General features: G+C 44.3%; 1 protein-coding gene across 5 annotated transcripts; it reads left to right on the plus strand.

Moving 5' to 3' along the window:
- Window positions 1-800: 800 nt before the first annotated feature.
- Window positions 801-22,216, plus strand: LOC114001832 (toll-like receptor 2 type-1). Of its 5 annotated transcripts, none has more exons than XM_039384649.1 (5): window positions 801-4,040; window positions 9,752-9,805; window positions 14,033-14,316; window positions 17,533-17,659; window positions 19,452-22,216. In XM_039384649.1, exons 4-5 carry the CDS (start codon window positions 17,625-17,627, stop codon window positions 21,835-21,837), a joined length of 2,421 nt encoding a protein of 806 aa, XP_039240583.1. In that variant the 5' UTR covers window positions 801-4,040; window positions 9,752-9,805; window positions 14,033-14,316; window positions 17,533-17,624; the 3' UTR covers window positions 21,838-22,216. The 5 variants fall into 5 exon arrangements, with proteins under 5 accessions (XP_039240583.1, XP_027603159.1, XP_039240584.1 ...); XM_027747358.2 differs by lacking the exon at window positions 801-4,040 and adding an exon at window positions 5,220-6,219; XM_039384650.1 differs by lacking the exon at window positions 801-4,040 and adding an exon at window positions 5,220-6,219 and having other exon boundaries at window positions 17,583-17,659.
- Window positions 22,217-23,211: the final 995 nt, after the last annotated feature.

The raw sequence follows: 23,211 nt of genomic DNA on the forward strand, positions 1-23,211 counted from the left end.
CTCCAAATGTCTTTGTACCAAAATGGTTATAATTCTACTGCAGTGAAACTGGAGAGGTTGCTCTAAAGACCGTCTCATTGTCATGAGCAAAGTGATTTCTAATTTCTTGCCTTGTGCTAGTGTTCTTTATAGCAGCATTGGGAGCTTCACTGATCTCTCTGAAACTGATACCATTTTTTTTGAGCGACATCAGCAAAAGTTGTTCTTGGTTAACCAATGAAATGCTTAAAATTGCAGAGGGAAGACCAAAAATACCAGTATAAACGAGGAATAGCTTGCACAGTTCACTAGTAGGGCTGATGGGGGGGGGGGAAACCAGGTGCAATTTTCAGTGTTCAGTGTTGATTTCCATCACAGTGTGAACGTTACGTAGTCTCAGGACATTGACTGTTTTCCCAAGAAGAGAACTGGGAAGAAGTGTCAGCCACCCTTGCTTCTCGCTCCCAGTGGGTTTGTGGCTTCTTATATGTGTACTGGGATCTGGGGATACCACATTATCAGTTTCCTTGATTTTCACAGGGTGTATAGGCCAAAAGCCTGCCTCGTTGGTCTGGTATTTCCATTATGGAGCCAGAAGATATTCCTGGCATATTTTGTGAAGGTTTATAGGTACTACGAGAGATGGCATTTGGACAAAGCAGCATCTACGGCTGCAGCAAGCCCCTCCCAGCGTGCACTGTAGAGCTATGGGAAGGGGAGCATCCAACACAGCTTTCCTGTAGGAGAGAGCAGTGCTCTGCTGGGACCCTGTTTCTTGGTAAGTGGGGCTGGTACGATGTTGAGCTTGCTTCTGCAGGGAGAGATTTGGACTGCCTGGGTGCTACCAGTCTGGGCTGGGAGCCTGGTTTGAACTCCTTGAGAGTGACAGGCTGGCTAGACTGAGCTGTAAATTCCACCTTTGAGGTTCAAAGCATGTGGGGGATCCTATGTGTCCCCAGAGGCAGGCTCAGATGGGGAACACCGTTGTTGCTTGCTGTTTGTTATGAGCACAGTGGCAATTGGTGGACCTGTCCTACAGCTCATGCAGCTAGACCTGGGCTTGTAGGATTGTTTCAGCCACTTAAAGGAGCAGTGACCAGCAAGCAGCTTGCACTGGCAGAAATGAGCTTGAAAGCTCTTGGGGCAGCTGAGAGATCTGATTGCCAGGGGGCAAATAAGTTCACTGAAGAGAGCCGTTAACCATCTTAATCTGAAGAGAGCGGAAGGGGAGGAGGCAAGGGAGGTTTTCACAACCTGCAGTGGGGTTGGCAGTGCCAGCAACTCCATCATCCAACTTCTCTCTGCCTCTGGAAAAGCTTCGGTGACACCTGGGAAGTCATGGCCTTCACAACACCCCAAATTCCTGCAGAGCTGTCACTGCCATCCTGCCAGGTAAGCTTCTGACTGATCTTTACAGTGGTAGGTTGGGCATTGCTTTCCAGCATTTGTTTTCTTCCCTTTTCGCTCTCAGGTAACACCCATTATTTATTTTTCTCAGTGAGTCACCTGTGTCTGCTTTTGCCCTTTCCACATACTTGCCTCACTTACAGCTGTTTGTGGAAAAGGTGCACAGAGGCACCGCCCTGTCACCATGGGCGTGTTTTACTTCTACCTTTGATTGCCTTGTCCTGTTGTTTAATGTCTGATCACTTCTGTGAGGAAAATGGTTTTATGGGGAAAATCACATCCTCTTCTGCAATACCCGTGGGTGGGCTGAAGGCTCACTGTCTCTCCAGGACTGCTGTGCTGCTGCAGCCTTACTCTGTCCCAGTCACAATGCAACAATCACCCTGCCTTTCCGACAGGCAGGAGGCTGGTAGAGGTCGGTGTCCCAGCTGGAGAAGGAAGTCCCTGGTGTTGGTTGGAGCAGTTGCTCTGTCCTGCACTGGCGAAGGCTCTGCTGGGCAAGCCCCAGTGATGTTCCCCATCTCTGCAAGCTGAGGAACATGGAGGAGCGGGAGACAGTGGGTGAGCTCTGCTCTACCCCATCATGGGCAAGTGACAGAGTAAAGCAAGGGGAGGATTTGTAATCCCAGCCCTACAAGGTGGTGTTGGAATGGAGGTCCTCAGAGCTCACACCCATCTCTGCAGCTCATCACTAATGCGGGGACATAGGCACTCCCCCTGTGCTGAAAGCTGAATATTGCTGCTGCCCCTTGTCTGTAGAGCAGATTTTCCTGCAAAATCCGTCTGTCTGTGCCTGCTTGACAAAAACGCTTCCTTTGTCGCTGTAGGTCACACACTCTGCAGCTCACTTTTTTCATGACCTCTGCTGATTTCATTTCTTGCTACTTTCTTCAGCAACAACAGCAGCACAACCCCTCAAACCTTTTCTACCCCTGGTGTTACTCTGAAGGGATTTTCCACTGGTTGTGTGTGGGACCTGCTCCCTGAGCTGTTTGGGGTTTTAGCAGCCTTGTTCAGAGGCGATGGAGTTTTGGTGTTTCCACATGGGCCCCATGCATTTCTCTGCAGTTTTTATTGCTTGGAGGCTGCCAGCAACCTGCACGAGCAGGGACCATGCTGGCCTGGAATGTGCGGCCTCCCCAGTGTATTAACCAGTGCCAGATGAGCTTCTCTAGCTGTTGTGGACTAGCTTCTCATCTAGCATAAACTAGTTATTTAATCACTGTCAGCTAAACTAACAGCAGCCAGGCTTGGCTTGCAACTGAGCACAAATGTACGCATCTTTTGGAAGGATAGCTTCATCTCCATGACTGACCAAAAAACCCCCATCCTCTTCAGTAAACTTAGCTCCTGTGCAGTGATTTTGAGAAGGTGACAGACCATACCCCTGACCATCCCTGCCACACTCGGGGTTATGGCTACTGTACCTGTGGGTTGGCAGACATGCCAGACCTCTTCTCCAACAACACTGGCAAAATACTCCATTTGCCATTTGGTTTTAATTTTGACTGGATGTACAATTTGTGAAGGGAAGCTAATGCTTTCACACGTCTTCGTTAGCATGGATGTGGGGGAAGCCTATGCCTGGACCTGTTCCAGCTCTCCGAGACAGTGACATGGAAGGTGGACTGCCTTCATGGGCTGGGCGTCAGCAGGTGCTGTAGTACAGGGCTGTCTCAGAACTAGAAATAACCTTCTCATGCCATGCTGAGGTGCTGCAGTAGTGCACCTTACAAGAACCTGCTATGATTGCTGGTTCTGATTTAGGGAGAAAAATGGTTCACTTCATTCTCTCAACACAGCCTTGTTAAATGAAAGGTGATTTGCGGTGTGGTGTAGGAAATGCTGAAGAGTGCAAACCAGATGTTGAAGATTATAAGGGACCCTTGCAGAAACATCAGAAAATGCTGTACCCTTCCCACCACTCTCCTCAGGCCTGTGATATGGTGGAACTTCTTGCTCTGGTATTTGCTGTGTTCATATGAGAAAGGTGGCATCTCAGTGGTGTTCCTCCAGCTGCTTACAAGCAGGCTGGCTCATTCTGCCTCCAGCTCATCTTGTGATGGTACACCAACGGTGCAGGAAGGGGTGAATGGTACATGCAAGGGAATGGAAAATTATCTCATTGCTGCCCTGTTACCAAACCAATGTGGGAAGCCCTTGCTCCTCCTCAACTCTTCCCTGTGCTTTTCAGCCACACAACTCACAGTTTGTGGCATAAATGGTTTGTGGAGCTCAGTGGCAGTTTCGTATTGATCCGCTCTTTCCAGAGCTGCCTGCAGGTTGATCAGTCCCTCTGTGGACAAGCAAGCAGCTGTTAACCAGAGGAGATGCCAGCCCTACTTCTGTTGGTAGAAGCCTCTGTTTAATCACAGCTCGTGTTCCTCCTTTGGTTACCTATTATTTCAGTTAGGTACCTTCCACTCCCTCCTGTCGGTTAAGGACATGAGGCGTGTAGTGTGCCTTTGGGTTCCCACTGTTAACACTGTGTTCAGTTCATGCATTTGCCAAATGACTCTGAGTACCAAGTTTCAGTTTTTCCCATCTGCATGTCCTTGGCATATACTGCACTTTCCAGGGCTTCAAGAAATCAGACCATAGGTACCTTCTGCTTACTCATGACTCAGCTGTCCAATTTTCCCACACAGTCACTGGTGAGCACAGATGCGGCTGTCCCCCTCTCTCCTGGCTTGCAGGGTTTTCCTATGCTTTCAGTTATAGCCTTTAAGATCATGGCTGGGTGTGGCTTGGCCTGAGCCCCCTGTGGCTTACAGGGTGGGACACTCCTGATAGCAAGCAGAAACCTGGGGTACAAAGACCTGATGGAAATGCCCATGGGTGGATGTGATGGTTTCACTCTAGGCCTTCCTGAAGACCAGCTTGTAACCAGGAAGGAACTAGGAAAGTGATCACGGAAGTATTCCATGCTATTCCTTTATGTAATTTGAGGTATAAATAAAGCCAGCAGGAGGGACCTCACGCCCTTCCTTTCCGGCGAGGTTCGAGAACGGTGGGTCCCTGTCTCGGTCTGGCTTATCTGGAGCTGAGGCCTGCAGTGACTGCTGTTATCTGCCACGCGTGAGGGGAGAGCACTGGGCCGTGTCTGGCCATCCTGCTTGTTCAAAGGGAAGTGGTGAGATTTTGCTAATTTACCTTCAGTTGGCTGGTTGACTTGTTTGGTCTTTATCCCTTTTTGTCCTTTTCCCTTCTCCCTCCCGCCTCTTCCCTTTTTGGGGAGCTGTTTGGGATTTCTGGAGTTGTGGTGTATAGTATTCTCATTGTATATATCTGTCTCATATGTAAAATATATATATATATATTTGCTATAGCTTTGGCTGCTTAAGTCGTTTTTTTTTCTCTTCCCTCTCTGGGAAGCAGGTCCTTGTTGTCGAGTTTCGGGGACTTGGCGGGAAGCCAGCTCGAAACTTGCACAGTGGACATCCTGTGGGGGCTGAGCTCACAGTGACACAAGCTTTTCCTGTCTATAAGTATTTCTGCCTTCTGAGTGAGATTCACAGGCAAGATTATGAGTTTCTCTTGCAATAGCTGAGCTTCATGACCCAGTTTGATACCCTACAGCAATGTGCAACTTTTGGAAGCCCTCAACTCAAAAAATCATTAAGGAGAGGTATCTTTGTGCATTTTAGAGATGACCTGCACATTCACTGGCTGGTGGAGGGTTTGTTTGTTGTTGTTTTTCTTAAGAAAGGAACCTTTTTGTTCATTGAAAGGTTTTTAATAATTTATCAGTTTAAGGACTGATAAATTATAATTAGTTAGGCAATTAGTTGAGGACCAAATAATGGCTTATGCAAATGCTTCAAAATCCTCAAGTGAAATATAAAGGATTTGTTAACTCTTTTTTATTCATTTCCTTAGTAAAATGTAAGTCTGGGAACATCGTCCAGAACACTTACATGACTGAAGCTCAGTAAGCTGCAGGTTTGGTTTTTGGTCGCACAACCTCATGTGCTGTTCCCAAGACAGAGAAACCTGAAATCTAATTAAGACAGTATTATTCTTTCTGAAGAGCTGATTTGAGGGATGAGCTGAAGGCTCTACAGAACCTTCATTCTGTCCCTTCTCCTGCTTCCTCTTGTCAAGGTAGCCCTTTGTCAGTTGACCAGCCCCATCAGTGAACCTGTTAAGCAGAAGTTCAGCTATCTTGACCAAAGCCTCACTGATATTTCACATAGAAAGAGTTTGTTAGAGAAGTCCTCAAGAAACTGATATTGAGCTCTATAAATAGAAAACAGATGACTCCAGTTTCAAGTGGTTAACTGCTTTTTAACTAGTACAGTAACTAATGTTCTCATATACCTAGAAAAACATTACAGTTTTATCTTTGCAAAGATCAAAAGAACAACTTTGAAGGACTTGCCAGGCGCATACAGCCATGTGTTTTAATAGATGACAGATGTAATGTATCCTTACAGTAATGGAACTGACTTGCTGATTTCAAATTTCCCCCTGTATTCCTGCAGTGAATAATGCCTAATGAATGCTCTGGTTGTGGGTTTTTTTAATTTTATTACTACTACTGTGGATCTAGTGTTGCCTCAAACATAGTGCAGATATTAAGAGAAGTCTGCAAGTCTCTAAGAGAGAGTCTGGTAAGGAACTATTTCATGAGAGGAAAGAGTAGGAAGTCTCTGGAGCTGCCCAGGTCTCCTCAAGTGTCTATGTCAGTGTCCACCACTGTTTAGATCAGTCTGCTTACTCATGAGTGTCTGTTTTAATTTCCAGAAAAATACAGGGAGAAGACAAACCATAGCATGCCTGACATAGATTTGCACAAGCGGACTCTGCGCTACAACGTGGTCTCTCGGACAGGTTGTATTTATGATGTCTGAGATGACTGAGCCCACGGGAACCACAATGCTGCCTAGCAGCAGGTGGAAATGTTGTGTGCCAGCTAGTGCACACTCCAAAAACTAGCCTCAGTTGTACAATTTATTCCGAAAACTGTTTTCCAGTTGTACAATTTATTCTCACAAACTGGAATAAACCTTTCAAAGTCCACACTGTTTTAGAGTTACAGTTGAGTTAAGGCTTGCTCCTATGCAAGTTGCTGACTTTGCTGAGTTTGCCTGCACAACAGCTGCTTCTGCTTTCCACAAGCACTAAACACTGGTTTACAGTCTGTATCTCTTCACTGCCTTGCTGCTCTGCTCTGTAAGTCAAATCCAATGCTAATGGAGGGGAATGCTGCTGTGTGTGCCATGACTCTTGGCCCCTTTTACCTTACTGAAACTTGGCTTCCCAGGATATGGGCTTCTCTTTTGTTTCCTGGTTTGTGTGTTACGTGAATGGTTGTTTTTAGGAAGTCTAACCTTTTACTTAGCTTTATTGAAAAGCATATTTTTGGCAGTGGAGAGGGAAATGTAAGCACAGTTAGGAAATCTCTGGATCCAGTAATGATACCCTTCCTCTGCATTCCCCACCAAAACAGGCTAGAGCTGAGTTTCTAGGAGCCCTGTGTATGAAGCTGAATGACAATGTCACCACCAAAAATTGTGCAAAAAATCTGTGGCAGGGATATTTTCCTTGAATTTCATCTTACCCATTAGACCTTAATGTATCTCCCACAACAAAGAGAGAAGGAAAGAATGTCAACTTTCTTTTGGTAGGTAGATGTATGGTATGGTAGACATCAGTGACATCAGCAACAGCAGTGACATTCATAATGTGCTTTAAGATTTAGACAACACAGTCCTACTGCAGTCACAACCAAGACAGAGACTTGGGCAAAATTTGGGATCCTGCTGCCCCTTCAGACATGTGAGTGTTTAGCATTTAGTTTTTGGGTGTTCCGTATACAACTGACACTGATATCTGGATACCCTAGGGTTTGGATACCACAATTCCTGTTGCACCTCTATGTCTGCTTCTGAGTATGCTCAGGATGTCTCAGCACAGCTGATACCAGCCATCTCTGACAGTGTCCTGTGGTTAAGCTCTTGTTCATATCTTCTCTGCCCACCTTTTCTACACAGCTTAATCCAGTTCCTAATCACCTGGCTCCTGCAGAAAGCTTGTCCAGAAGCAGCATCTCATTTTGGTTTCTATCTCAGCTGTAGGAGCATTTACAGAGGTTTAGGGAGCCCTTGGGTTAAAAAAAAAAATCCCCTCTGCTATGAAAGTGGAGCAGTCATGGTGTATCTGCCTCAAAATTCTGTATGTGTCCTGCTTATTGTAGGAAAAGGAGCAATGGCGACAGCTTGTCTTGGTGATTTCCCTCTGTCACAGCCCTCTCGGACAGAAGGTTACGGCTCTCTGGAGCCAGGCAAAGCCAGTGTCTCTGTATGGAGGAGCAGACTCGTGCTGCCCACCAAATGTGCAGGGTAGATTAGATGCATGTGACTGTAGGGATCCAGCTCTCAGCTCCTTTCCCACTGGTGGGGACGGGGATCTAGGTGATCTTGTTGCCTCTCATCTGCCCCATTTTCTGGCTTTCTGCTCTGGAGGAGAGGAAATAGAACAAGGAGGGTGCAAACCCTACTGCAGACAGATGGCCCTGAAACCTTGGCTATCTGATTTCCCCTTTAAAATGCACTAGAGGTTCATCTAATTGCAGAGTAAATACACCACTAAAGGCACAGCTTTATCTACAAAGTTGTTTTCTTGCACACCAGAAGTTATAGGGAAAAGCAAGTGTGGGAGGGGAAGGAAAACCTCTGACTGAACTCTGGAGTGGGAAGTGCAAGCCTTTAAGGACAAAACAGGACAGAGACAGCTCTGAGGCATGGTAGTGAGCCTCTCATTTCCTCATGCCTTCAGGGCAGCTGGGCTACGCCTTTTGCTCCACCTTCGAATTCCAAAGGATTGTGCAACCAAGTGTAGCATGGTTGCACCAGGCCAGCAACTCCCCCATCCCTGCCTTCCCTGCTGGAGGTGTCCTTCACTTCCCAGGGAGGTTTTACTCTTCTTTAGATGGCAAGAATCTGATCTGACTAACGCTGTCCTTCAGAAGACAAAGGAAGATCTAATAGTCATTGCCCATTTCTTTATTTATTTTGGGTATTTCCTGGTTTCAGTGTTGTACAATATTTACCAAGGACGAGCAGCCAAAGTAAACCACAGGAATGAAAAATTGCAAATGAAAGAGCCAGCCGCACGGCACAGTTGATCCCTTGCCTCCGAGTGCTTCAGTCCTTTCGGATTAGGTGCTCATTTGGTGTTCTCCTGCAGGTAGGCTTATAAGGAATCACCTTGGGACAAACATGCCTCTATAGGCAGCCACCAGCAGAAAGCTGAGGCAGGTCTGGAAAGACTCTCTAACAAGAGGAGGGATTAATGTGCCTGCTTGTTAACTTTGGCAGTGTATGTAGTCGTCGTTGTGCCAGCAGTTAGGGAGAGCAATTGGAGAGGGATTATTTTATGACTGGTGGCGTTCCTGGGGGCTGGGGGGGACCATGGGGCTGGGGGCCTTCCTACAAGGAGTAAAAAGCAGAGCAGAGCACAAAGCGATGCCTTCATGGACGGCAGGCTGTTTAGACACAAGGAGCCAAAACAGATGGAAATGTTCCCTGGCTCCTTAATCCAGTTGCAGACCTGACTCACCCAGACTGAGTTACTGGTATCAATGTTGTCCTGTTACTTGGTGAGAAGTTATGAGCTCACAGGTTTCTTGTCCAGCAAACCAGCTTGTCGGCTCCTTGCTGAGTTCCCCCCTGAAAAGGAAAGGGCTGCCCAGCCTGGATACAGGATTTCTCCACCTGCAGAAACAGAGAACAAGCCAAACTCATTCACAGGCTGTGTTTCATCATGACAAATGTGAGAAATACTTATTTTACAGAAAAGTTTAGACCTCTGAACAGTAGGGGAGGAGAGTCCGGCCAGCCTTCACTTCATCCATCCCTTCTCCCATTATTCATTGCATTTTTGTTAGTGACTCTCGAAAGACTCTATTCAGCTGGAAGGCTTTGCAAATATCAGAGAGGACACTGTCAGATGGAAGCATGGAGACACCGGAGAGATGACCAAGAAAGATTCCTCTCAACAGCGGATTATGCATCTCAGTATGCTTTGCTTGGGCTTTTGGTGCTGGATGTTAGCTGGGAACAAAGAGTTCAAGGATTCAAACACAGAGAAATAAAGTACTCTGAAGGCTGATTTTAAGGGAAATTTGTTGAAACTATTAATCATGGAACATACAGGAAATTAATGTCAAATGATGTCATAAAAATAGCACATGAAAGAAGTGCAAATGTAACATAATTTCTATAAATAGAAAAGAATATTTATGCTGACACTTGTGTAAGTTATAAGATGAAAACAAACCAGGTGGCCAGCCTGTTGGGTAAAAGTTCTTAAACACTGGATAATAAGACCCAAAGAAACAAAGATCTTCTTGTGTTCACAGGTGCAAACTTCATGGTGTTAAGTGTTGAAGGAATATGGCCTGAACTGATCAAAGGTAAGAGGGTGCATCTAATCTGTTGCTCTTTCTCATAGTAGAGCAGATGTAAGGTAGACAAATTCTATTACCCTATGGTTATCTCTGAACCAACTTATTCTTGTCCTGTAGTTGCAGCTATGGAGATGGAAGTTCATTATTTTTACTGGTTTTTTACCTATATTTTCTTTGATTCCTCTTCCTTTGACAACTTTTCTGTCCAAAAGCTATGAACTGCAGAGCAAATTACTTGAAAGCATGAGTTACCATGCATCCTACACTTATTAGAGATCTACAAAAGTCTTTTTAGTATTACTACAACCCTCTGAATCTTCATGTAAGTTTCTTGCTTGGTCTCAAGTGAAGAGCAGGATTTTTTTGGTTTTTCTGTTGCCCTGCACTTGTAATTACCTATTGCACCAGGGGTTTAGTCTCTGCTGGAGTTCCTAAGTCCTGCTAAAAGGCTTACAACATCAGCAGTGTTTCTGGCCCATCACTGTTGAAGTAATGGGAGATTTCTAGAAAAGGACTGTTCCCTCTCAAGTCCGTGCCTTGCTGCCCAGCCTGTGGTCTCTTTCCTCAATCGTACACCATGACCAGCCAGAAACCGCTGGGCTGAAACAAAACCTGAAGAAAGCAAAGCAAAGCATTTCCCATCACAGCTGTCGACTAAATCCACCCCTGTGGGTCAGCGTGGGACAGCATGCTCAGCTGCGATGGGGTTTGCCACAGCCATCTCCTGGCCATCCCGGCCGTACCTGCATTGCCGCAGCACAGCCATGCTCTTCGTGGCACATCCAGGTAACTCACTTGGGATGTTAGAGAGGAATTAAACTCAAAGTTGAAAACCACCTCGGTTTTGAGGTTGATCCCCTGGTATGGTGTGTTTCTTTCTGTAGGTACTGTGCTAAAGACAAAAAACCGTCTTGCAGCCCAGGCACAAATTACATGGCCTTTTCTGAATCTGTCATTACTAAGCTGGTACTGTTATACTCAAGAAAACCTACAGAAGAGCAAGGAATGCAATCTGAGGATAATTTAGGAGGAATGATTAAAATAGCTGAGTGTGTGCTTGTAAATCAGCTTGGAATGTCTGTTTCCAATCATGTTCAAATTCAGAAAGTTAGAGAATGGTCAGATATTGGAAATATCTTATTATTTGAAGATGGTTTAGTGGCCTACCAGGGAGCACATGCGCTTTTCAAATACTTACTGACATCTTTTTATACTTAGGCTTTTCATTTTTAGTAAAAATTATGTTTTCATGGGTGTTTACAACTCTGTTATAGTCAAAGTTTGTTTAAAAAATTATACAATTGCAAAAGAAGACAATAGAAATAATCTCTGCAGGAAACTCACAAAACATGTATTTTTTCCACTGGAAAAAATCTAGGAAATAGTGCATTAGATTTTTTTCCTTTTTTAAAAAAATATGGGGCCTTGATAGGCTATAAATCCAGAAGAGTAGCTACACTGAAGAAAGACCTTCTGAGATCTTGAATAACTGGAAAAAAAGATTTAAAATTTACTTGTTTTCTTTTTCTGAAATCCATTATCATGTCTGAAATATTTCGTGACATCAGATACAGAGGGAGGCAGTAGCTGAATGCAAAGCCTAAACTACCTGTGCAAAATACATCCTGAGATTGTCTTTTCTGGAATGAATACAAAATCTTGATATTTTAATGGTACATGATAATGATCTGCTTCATTTCCTGCTCAGATTCTTGCCCAACTGTTAAACATGATTTTTTTATATATAACAAGCAGTTAAATATATATCTCTGCATCCCAGCAAAGTGTTTTCCACCTCTGTACAGGAAACAAACTCTAGCTATTTCTGCAATGACTTGGTCCCATTCCCAGCAATGTTTCCCTTCCCTTAAAAAAAAAAAAAAAAAAGAAAAGAAAAAAACCCACAACACCAAAAACAGTGGAAAATGAAAGCAAGTTTCCCAGCATATTAGCACTAGATAGGCATAAGCAAGAAACGTATCCATGCATTCCTCTGAATGAGGCCAGACAAGGTTTGCTGAACCTTTCCCACCCTGAAATGCACTGAAATGACACATGCATGTCCCTTTGCCCAGCCTCCTTTGAAGGAGCTTTTACTTGGAGCTGAGTGAAACTTTTTTCCTCCTGATGGGAAATTCCAGTGCCAGGATGCTAAACCCTAACTTCCTCACAACACCCTGCCAGTGATGGCTTGCACCCGATGGGCCATGACAGGGTATTTTCTCTCCCGGTGAGCTGAAATGAAGCAGAAACTGACCCCCTCCCCCTGTAGCCTGTGCCTTGTAAAGTACTTGAGGACTCCAACCCTGGGGTACCTACAGCAGCCCCGATGGCCGGGGATGCACTGGGGGGACAGCGCTGTCTCAGCATAGGCAGGTTTGGTGCCTGCAGGCAGCCCAGAGCCATAGTGTTTTCTGCGGCTCTGCCCAGAAACCTGCAAAATCTTTGTTTGGAAATAGGAATGGCACCTCTTTTTTTTTTTTTTTTTTTTTTTTTTTTTTAAACTGGAAATGTGGTTTAGGTTTCCTAATACTTCTCTGGGCAGCCCGTAACAGATGGGCTGTCGTATAGTCTGGGATACAGCAAAGCAAAGTAATCAACACGAAAGAGTGAGATAGATGTAGTGCAAATTAAAAAAAGTCCTTTAAAATACTCTGTGAGTGGTACTTGGGAAAGCTACATAGAGGTATTTCCTGAAAATCTCTAAAAAAAATCTTAAGAACTAGCTTTGTGCATTGATAATGTTGAACCAATTAACAGCATGAAAATTGCAGAAAATATTTTAGAAGAAAATATGATTTCCAGATTACGCCTGTTTTTAGGGGATGAATCCCCAGTGGCAGCAAGCTGGGTGCCTATCTGTCCAAGTACATTTGGGTTACCCTCTGACATCCCAGTACTGTAACATGTATGTTTCAGGTTTCTGAGTCCCACGGCTTGATTAGGCTTTCTCTGGAGTGCCTATGGAAATCCAGGACTGTGAATATGGGAAGTATAAGGGCTGGTGCAGCCAAGGTGGTCTGTAAGAAAAGCTGAGGTCAAGGCTGCTCTGAGCAGCGTGGGTCTTGGGTACCTGCCTCCACATGTGGTTCCCATCCCTGTATCTTCTCTGGGAGCTGGATCCCTTCCAAAGGGATGCAGGAAGCTCTGGGTGGTGCTCAGAGGAAGTTATACTCAACCAGATATATTTCCAGACAGACCTCTCCAACATATGCACTGAGGAAGATGGTCAGTTGTTCGCATTGGCTTTGTATCTTACCTTACACTCTGCAGCATGCCAGGGAGCCCCATGCCAGACACTGGTGCCATTGATCCCAGTGTGTGTCCAGCGTTTGTGTGTGGCTGAGCTACTCATGAACATGTTTGACTGGCGTCCAGCCCCATGACAGCTGGGGGAGTGAGCTGCAATAGTTGTGGGGGCCTGTTCTGTGTGAATTGTCTCAGAGTTCTCATTTTGGAGTAACAAATCTGTGCAGTGATGATAACAGGATTTTGTGTGTTTGTCATAGTGGTCTTCAGAATAGGGGGTCAATACTTGGGGTTTTTTTACTTTGTAGTAATGGAAAATATGAATTTACTGTGTATTAATGTAAAATCATAATGTTCCTGTCAGAAATAAATTTTTTCACTCCACCTAAACTGCAAAGTAAGAAAGAAACTGCATCGTCCAGCTTTGCCTTGCATGTAGGCTGCTTTCTGTTGATGCAGTTTCCTTGAGAGTCAAGAAATCATCAGGAATACTTTGGCAGAAATGACATATTTTCTCTTGTTGAGTCATGCTGAGACAACTATTCTAGACAAATGAAACTTTCCATATTATTAGAATAAGCTTTGATGTCTTAGCCTGCAAACTTCCCTGCTAGCTGCACTTTGGTTAAGGCAGAAAATCAGTGTCATGTTTTTCTGACTGGATATGATAAAAAGGATATGATAAAAATAAAAGGATATGATAAAAATAAATCAACAACTGCTTCCTTGGCAGAGGCAGTCCTGTAGGTTGGCTGTTGAATGACTAACCAGTTACACAGAATTATCTTGCTCTGCCACAACTGCATTGCCTAGAAGAAAGGATTGCCCAGAAGAAAAACAAACGAAATCAGCTCCTTTGAATTTAAACTTTCAGTTTAAATAGATATAACTAGGAGATTGAGCAGCTGGCAGGGTAGGCCTGATATGGAATATGACAAAGCTAAAATTGTTTATTTTTCATTATCATGTTCCTTTTTATTTTAGTTTGAAAAGGAATACCCGAAGCCCTGCAAGTCATATTAAAGCACAGGCACCACCAGTGCATGTCAAGGTTCTGCTTCCAGGACTGTGAAAGGACACCAAGCCATTCTGCTTTCAATTACATGAATATTATACCTCCTGCTCCAAAGACTGGAGTCACAGATTTGACTTTTGGCTTTTCCTTGGCATCCATTTCCGGTGAGGATTAAGGTAAAAGAACCCCAGGTTCAGTCTGCCTGGCACCGCTGCAACCAAGCTGACACGCTGACACATCCTGGTTACCAGGGGTAAGTATCAGGAATCAGTTTTGTGCTACTTACAAAGATCTGGAATGCACCTCTGCTCATATCACAGACTGGTCAATGGATTAGTGCGCTGATTCCCTTTTCTACTGCTTCTGCTTTCTCTTTGAGGTGGGGTGTTGCCTGAGTTGGGGCCCTTCTGCACTGCTCACTTGTTCTTTCTCAGCAGAAAAGCAACAAGCAGCTCTGAGTGTGCATACTGACACTGAGGAGGAAATAGAGGAAGGGAAAGGACAGGCTGCAGGATCCTCTCGTGAGACTGGGGAGGTGATTCTTAAAGGGTACATGCCCACAGACTGCAGAAGATGGAGCAGTCTGTACCTCTAGCTGGCAGAGGGGAGAGGGCTGCAGAAATCTAGCAACTGGAGTCCCATCGTAAAGTCATGCTTCCTGAGTAAAAAAACATACGCATAAAGAGGAGGCAGTGGGGATATAGCAGTGAAATAATCCTTCTAACTCTGATGGTAGACTGACTGAGGACTAGTGTTGCCACTTGGTTTGTGGTTTTTGATCAACAAGTCCATCCCTATGTGGTTTGGTCCCATATATACACACACACAGACAAATATATATATATTTGTTTCTACATTTATTTTGGTCAACACTCATTTAATATAGCCCTTCCTCACTGGTTGCTGCCCTCTCTCACAGCAGCAGTTTACTAGTGGAAAAGGGTTGTGGCAAAGCAGCAGTTTGCTGATGGAGAAGGGTTGTGACAAGAGCCTGTCCCTCTGCCAGCAGAGCCAATGCAGGGACCTGTCATTGAGCAGTGGGAAGCAGGGATGCTGAACAGTTTGTAGCTGGGGATGAGGGAAGAGCTGGCTGAGAGAAACATCTGCTGCTTTTGCTGCTGTTGGATAAACAGAAACATTTAGAGAAAGATTCAAAAATGATGACCACATCTCTATCTTAGCCCTATCTACCTGGTGGCAAAGGCTTGTGTGGTGTCTCTGCTTGGAAAACGTGCAGTTACAAAAGCTCAGACTTGTTGCAGATCTGTGCACTTCCGTTGGGAAAAAGTAATGTAGTTGAAGGCATGTGATTTTTTTTTTAAAGACTAAAAGAGGAAGGTTAATCATAGCTTAAACTTGGAGGAGGAGAGAAAGCACCCACAAGGTACAACTTTGTTCAATGCTGAACATGCAGTTATTCTGGAGAAAAAGCTGATGAAGGGTATTCTTACCTTAAAAGACAACAGTTTTCTCTTACTTCGGACTCTTTGATTTCAAAAGAAGTTTTTTTGAGTCATGCTGCAGTTCAATGTGGAAACTGATATTCTGGGAGGCAGGTGATTGGTACCTTGCCTCTTTGTGGGGGGCAGCTTTGTGGAGGGCATTTCTGGCCACCTTGAGCATCCTCGGACCCTCCTGACTATGAATAACATGATAAATCCTGATAAATTGACCTGGAATGAGAGAGAGAGAGAGATAGACAGAAGCTGTGCTGCTTTTAGACTTTTTTTCCTACTAAGGGAAACAAGCAGAAGACCCACGCAAATTTCTTGGCTTTTTAAGCAGCTTCATGAAATTAACTGCTTGGTTTGTGAGTTGTGACATGGTCACATCCATCTTCTCTTTCCGAGAGAAACCTAGCCCAGTGTACAGCCATGATGAGAGCTGGCTAAGCCTGGATGTTAGGAGAAAGTTGTTACTTCTGAAAAAACAGGCAGTTACCTCAAGTCTCCCTGAATGTGTGGTGAAGAAACTGTAACAAATAGAAGAGAGTGTCCATTTTACATTCAATGATGTACGTGGCCTCATTGATGGTCTCCTTCTCCAAAGCTCTTCACAAATTGAACTAAAATTATTTAACTTTATTAAGGAGTTGCAATTTTGATGACAAAAATATATAGTCTAATTGAACCCTGAATTAACACGGTGAAAACTGAAAGTCTTCCCTGTTGAAGAACAAGAACCATGTCAGCTGAGAGGTGCTAGAGGGAAGAGGTGGCTTTGGGGAAGTTGATGACATCCCTTTACGTAACGACCATTTCCCTTCTTGGCTGTGCCTCATAGCTGCTTTGCCTCTGTTTTACAATGTTGTTATGCTTATCAGCTATCCTCTTTTTTTTTGAAAAGCGACGAGTTCTTAACCTAATGTGCAGTGCTTATGTCAGTGCAGGACTGAAGGTTGCTAGGCACACTTGGGCTCTCTGTGGGCTGTTGAACACAGAGGTGCTGCTGTGGGCCCTCTGACATATGGCAGGAATCAGTCTGTCTGTCTGTCTGCTCTCAGGCAGGTACTTCTTGGTGCAAGAGGGCAGCAGACTGTGACAATTTCTGACCACAGGAAACAAAGTGGAAAGTAGGAATGTTTGGTGTTTGAATTTAATTGATTTCCCTTTCAGAGCTGGTAGGAAGAATCCCTCCCCCTTTATGTAAACAGCATGCTTGGCTATTTTACCAATTCTGTGTTTCTGTTCAAACCTCCTCTCTCAAAATTGCTTTTAATGTTTGCAGAGGGATGCTTTCTTCAAATTGTATCTTGTGTTTCAGACAGAATATTATTCCCATTCTTACACATTTTCTATTTGTTGACAACATATGACTGCAGTGTCTTAGGAAATTAAATATGCTCAGTGTTTCTCTAGTACTCTCCTTGGCTAAACATTTTGACTCCAACACTTATAGCACTATAATATATGTATTACTCTATATATTGATAATATTTTACAGAACTTACACAATAATAACTTTGTTATGCTGAGATGTTCTGTTGCCCAGCACAGTAAGCAATGTCCCAGTGCCTACCAAACAACAAGTATTGAAACTAGAGATACAGAGAGCATGCAGTTCTGCCTAGGAACTATTTCTGCACTTAATATTGGAGGAAGTGATTATGAAAGAATGACTTGCGCAAAATGATTGAATCAGCCTTTCCAGTAATAGGAGTTGACTGACAAAAGCTTGCAAAGCTGAATTTCATCTTGCAAAGAAGAGAAAGCAACCACAGCCTGTGCTCCTTTTTGTGACCCCAGTCTGCCGCAGCAATAGAATTGGTTGAAATGGGAGTTTGAAGGGCACACCTTGCATGCCGGGCAATCCTGAAATCTTCAGAAGCCCTGATTTCCTTAGAGGAGCCTCCACTAAAGAGAAGCTGTGCAAACTGGTATGCTTCACTGACTGAATTGTTAAAGGACGCTGGGAAACTGTGAACATAAAGTTTTGTTTGAGAACAGGCTGAAATATTTTGTCGCTTCAGGACTGTCGCCTCATCTGACCTGCCGAACATTTCCACCTTTGCGTTTACAGAGATGAGGTGACCATTCAGATGCCAGAGTGCATGATCAGCACATGAGGAGAATAAAGTACAGCACGCAGTACACAAGGTAAGTACTTAACCTCTGCTTATTCGGGGCTTCTGGATACTGTTGGTCTGTAGTCCTGGAGCTGTTTACAGTTAAAATTTGTGAGCGTCACAATGGTGACCTGTTCTTTCGTCCCTTTGGCATGAAACACAGCCTTTCTTTACTTTAAAATCAGTCTTTTTCTAATTACATCCAGTGTTTATAGGGTGACGGTAACATCCAATTCCCATCCATTAATGGTGTTGTTTTACAGAAAAGAGTGATAGACTTGTTTCACTGCATATCAGCTTGTTCTACCTTTCCAGCAAAGAATGTAAATTGCTTGCACAGTGTACAGAAGGGTGTGGCAGTAGTCTATGCAGCTCTGCTTTTAGAAGCACTGAGGCTGGTGAGACTCTGTGCTGGGAACACCCAGATCCCTTCCAGGAAACTTTGTGGTGTTGGAAGCCATACCCCAGTCAAAGGGCTGGAAAGGGGAACATGCTGTCTTCAGGCTTCTGCCTGCCAGGTAGCCATTCAAAACGGGCAGGTTGACGCTGTAAAGACTGTGAGCATTTGGAACCATAGAATCACAGAATCACTTTGATTCAAAAAGACCCTTAAGATCATTGAGTCCAACCATTAAGCAAACACTGCCAAGTCCACCAGTAAACCACATTTGTAAACACCACGTCTACATGTCTTTAAAATACCTCTGGGACGATGACTCCACCACTTCCCTGTGCCAGTGCTTGACCACACTTTCTGTGAAGAAATATTTTCTAATATCCAATTAGATTATCCAATTGTCACTTCCCCTGGTGCAACTTGAGGCCATTTCCTCTTGTCCTGTGACTTATTACCTGGAAGAAGAGAGAGACCCCCCACCTGACTACTGCCTCCTTTCAGGTAGTTGCAGAGAGTAATAAGGTCCCCTCTGAGCCTCCTGTTCTCCAGGCTAAACAGCCCCAGCTCCCTCAGCTGGTCCTCAAAAAACTTACTTTTAGCAGCCTCATTGCCCTTCTCTGGAAATGCTCCAGTACCTCAATGTCTTTCTTGAAGTGAGGGGCTTAACAGGATTCAAGATGCAGCTTCACCGGTGCTGAGTATAGGGGAACAATCGTTGCCTTGGTCCTGCTGGCCACACTATTTCTGATACAGGCCAGGATGCCATTGACCTTCTTGTTCACCTGGGCACACTGCTGGCTCATGTTCAGATGGCTGTCAACCAGCACCTCTGGATCCTTTTCTGTTGGACAGCTTTCCAGCCACTCTTCCCCCATACTGTAGCACTACATGGAGTTGTTGTGACCCAACCACAGCACATGGCACTTCACTTTGTTGAGCCTCATACCATCTAATCCAGTTCCCTCTATAGAGCTTCCTTACCCTCCAGCAGATCAACACTCCCACCCAACTTGGTGTTGTCTGCAAACTGACAAAGTGTGCACTTGATCCTCTTGTCCAATTCATTGGTGATCTAACCATCTTCCCCCGTTTAGGGCTGAAACATTCAGTTGTAGCTTCTTTGCTGACAGAGATGAAAGAGGCAAGAGCCATAGTCAGCATGCATATGAAAAGGTGGGGCTAAGAAACATCCTTTATGGCTGTTGAGATGTGATATGGCTGTACTCCAGAGATGAGCAGCACACCAAGTTTGTTTGCTTCACACTCGTAGCTGAAGTAGGAGAGGAAAACTGCATCACGGATAGCTCTTACAAATAAAATAATTAATCTGAGGTTACTAATAAAGTTGCACAGGATTTCAATAGTTTTCTGTTACTGTTCAACACTAAAATTTGACATTACTTTCTCTCCTTTCTGTTTCCTACAGCAAAATGTCCAAACAAAAAAAAAACAAATCAGGAACTACACACAGCTGGCAAGTGTGGGCCATCTACATGCTCTTAGCTGCAAACCTCTCTGAACAGCAAGCGCTGAAGCAGGCTTGTCCTTCATGCAGTGATGCTCAGCTTTGCAACTGCTCTTCCATGGGCTTGGACTTCATTCCCCCAGGGCTCACCGCCAAAATCACAATGTTAAACCTGGCCCACAACAGGATAAAGCACATCCGATCCCAGGACCTGCAGCAGGCTGTGAACCTGAGAGCCCTGCTGCTGCAATCCAACAAAATCAGCTCCATAGATGAAGACTCGTTTCAGTCCCTGGCGAAACTGGAGCTCTTGGACTTATCAAATAACAGCTTGGCTCACTTGTCCCCTGTGTGGTTTGGGCACCTTTTCTCGCTCCAGCACCTCCACCTTCAAGGCAATTTCTACAGAGACCTGGGAGAAAGCTCTCCCTTTTCTGGTCTGAGGAACCTGAGCTCTCTCCGCCTGGGCAACCCACGGTTCTCTGTGATAAGGCAAGGGAACTTTGAGGGCATTGAGCTTCTCAACAAGTTGTGGATTGATGGTGGTAATCTCAGTCAGTATGAGCAGGGAAGTTTGAAATTGATTAAGAAGATAAATCACATGGTCATAAACCTAAGAAATATTAATATATTCTCAGAAATTGTTAGGGACCTTCTGCACTCTGTGACTTGGCTAGAAGTGAGAGAAATCAAATTAGCAGTTGAAATAAAAAGCTTGGTGCAGAACTCTACACGTCCTTTTAGGATGCAAAAACTTACGTGTAAAGATGCTTTCTTCACAGACCAGTCTATTAGCCGATTATTGGTATTATTGAAGGAAATCACCTCTTTACGAGAGTTAGAGGCAATAGATTGTGTGCTTGATGGGAGGGGTGTATGGGACACTAAAGGAATTACAAGCAGTGGGCAAAGTTTTGTTGAAACAATATCAATAATAAATGTAATGATTCCGAATTTTCATCTGTTTATTGACCTAGAAGGTATGGAGTCACAAATAAACAAACTGAAAAGACTCACTATTGCAAGCTCTAAAGTTTTCATGGTACCATGCAAGCTTGCAAGACATTTTTCATCACTTACGTATCTAGACTTCAATGATAATTTGCTTGTAAATAATCGTTTAGATGAGACAATCTGTAAAGATGCCTGGCCTTCACTGCAAACATTAAATCTAAGTCAAAACTCTCTAAAATCTCTGAAATGGACTGCAAAATATGTATCTCGTCTACCCAAACTGAATAATCTTGACATTAGCCAAAATAATTTTGGTGAGATTCCAGATGCATGCGAATGGCCAAAAAACCTGAAATATTTAAACCTCTCCAGCACTCAAATTCCTGAAGTAACGACCTGCATTCCCCCAACGCTGGAAGTTTTGGATGTTAGTGCTAACAACCTGAAGGAGTTTGGACTGCAGCTCCCATTTCTGAAAGAGCTGTACCTCACAAAAAACCAGCTGAAGACCCTGCCTGGTGCTGCACCCATTCCAAACTTAGTGGTCATGTCAGTCAGGAGAAACAAGCTCAACAGTTTCTCCAAGGAAGAGTTTGAGTCCTTCAAGAGAATGGAGCTGCTGGATGCCAGTGACAACAACTTCATCTGCTCCTGTGAATTCCTCTCCTTCATCCACCACCAGGCTGGGATATCCCAAGTGCTGGTGGGGTGGCCAGACAAGTACGTCTGTGACTCTCCGCTGGCGGTGAGAGGGGCCCAGGTTGGAGCTGTACACCTCTCCCTGATGGAGTGCCACAGGTCCCTCGTGGTGTCATCGATCTGCATCCTGGTGTTCCTGGTCATCCTCATCCTTGTAGCTGTTGGCTACAAGTACCACGCGGTCTGGTACCTGAGGATGACCTGGGCGTGGCTCCAAGCCAAGCGGAAGCCCAAGCGAGCCCCGCCAAAGGACATCTGCTATGACGCTTTTGTCTCCTACAGTGAGAACGACTCCAACTGGGTGGAAAACGTAATGGTGCGGGAGCTGGAGCAGGCCTGCCCTCCCTTTCGCCTCTGCCTCCATAAGCGGGACTTTGTGCCTGGGAAGTGGATAGTGGACAACATCATTGACTCCATTGAGAAGAGCCACAAAACGCTCTTTGTGCTGTCCGAGCACTTTGTGCAGAGCGAGTGGTGCAAATACGAGCTGGACTTCTCACATTTCCGCCTCTTTGATGAGAACAACGATGCGGTGATTCTTGTCCTCCTGGAGCCCATCCAGAGCAAAACGATTCCCAAGAGGTTCTGCAAGCTGCGGAAGATCATGAACACAAAGACCTACCTGGAGTGGTCTCTCGAAGAAGAGCAGCAGCAGATGTTTTGGGCAAACCTGAAAAGAGTGTTGAAGTCATAGAAGAACTCAGCAGCTCCCATTTCAACGTATGTCTGCAAAAGGCTCTATGTCAGTGTTTCTTCTTGCTAAGAATTTTTTTGTCTTATTTTTCTCTCAAAATACAGCTGGCTTTGTTGTGTGTAGAAAGAATTGTCATGTTACTCACTGAAAAAGGACCACTTTTTGCTTTCCAGTAATCTGATTCTCTGGTCTTTCAAAATCTCTGCCAATAACTATAATATTTGGAAGCTATATTGGACTATATATACTTTTCTGAATACATTTAGCTGACTGTAGGGTATTTCTGTACTTTTTTCTGCTCTTACCACTATTCCCAACTCGTCTCTAACAATGCCACTGCAATTTACAATTTAAATTAAAAGCCAAGGACTTCAATCAATACTCTCCTGTGTCCATCCCTTCCTGTGAATGCTTGTTTGTCCCTTTGCAGTCACCACCATTTTCCCTTCTACCTACCCCCAGAGATAGCTGAAGCCTTCTATTTGTGGAATATGAACCTGTGTTTCTAATGTGTGGGCTAGATGATGTTGCAGACTGTCTCGTTTCTTGGTTTTGCTCTTCTGCTTCGCAGAGCACATTTATGTAATCACTAGGCCATGAACCCCTTACTGCTCTACTTAACTTCCTTTCTAGAGGTTGAAGAAAATCACACTGACAAGAGGTAGTTCCTCTCTGTACTTCAGTATGAGACATCTCCTAGATCTACTGTATTGCTCTTCACCAATTACAGAGGGAGTCCAGACAAGCAGGTAGATACAGATGTTTATATTAAGATAGCTGGTCACACTCTGAGTGCCTGGATTTCTTGTGGTTTAGACGTTCTTATGGGAACCTGAAATTGTCTCTGAGGGGATTAAGTTAGGTGTGGTTTCTCTACCTTGGCACTTCCATGTTCCCCTTTGCTTGTATTGCTGGAGTTTAAGTACAGGAGAGTCTAGATGAATTTTGGTTAAACTTTGGATATGCAATTATTTTGTGGTGATAAACCAAAGCATTGGCAGACGGGCTGAGCGAGTATTTGAAAAATAGCAAAATTTGCTTATACAGACATGTCTGTTAGTATACTTGTTCATATGCATATATATGTGTATGTGCTTATACATGTGTATATATTCACACTCCTGTGTGTATCTGCACACATATCTACACATGAGGTGGTAGTTTCTGTGGGTGTAGCCTGCAAACACCACTTTCAGTTCTACTTTCCTGTTATAATATTGTCTCTAGGGGCAGTCTAAAATCTGCTACAAAGGGGTTTTTTGCTCACTGTCTTGGAGAAAAATAGCTCAGTAGCTAGTCAAGGCTGAACTCCAGGTAGGTGGTGAGTGAATCATCTGAGAGCAAACAATGAGTATTGATAAAACATATTAGGAG

This window comes from Pipra filicauda, unplaced genomic scaffold (genome assembly GCF_003945595.2).
Source record: "Pipra filicauda isolate LSUMZ 115617 unplaced genomic scaffold, ASM394559v2 scaffold368_size711631_pilon, whole genome shotgun sequence".
NCBI lineage: Eukaryota > Metazoa > Chordata > Aves > Passeriformes > Pipridae > Pipra > Pipra filicauda.

Bases quoted from the DNA above. Each gene is read 5' to 3' on its own strand.
- LOC114001832 (XM_039384649.1), top strand. From the start codon at position 17,625: ATGAGGAGAATAAAGTACAGCACGCAGTACACAAG. The intron at 17,660-19,451 runs GTAAGTACTTAA...TGTTTCCTACAG, and splicing joins TACAGCACGCAGTACACAAG to CAAAATGTCCAAACAAAAAA.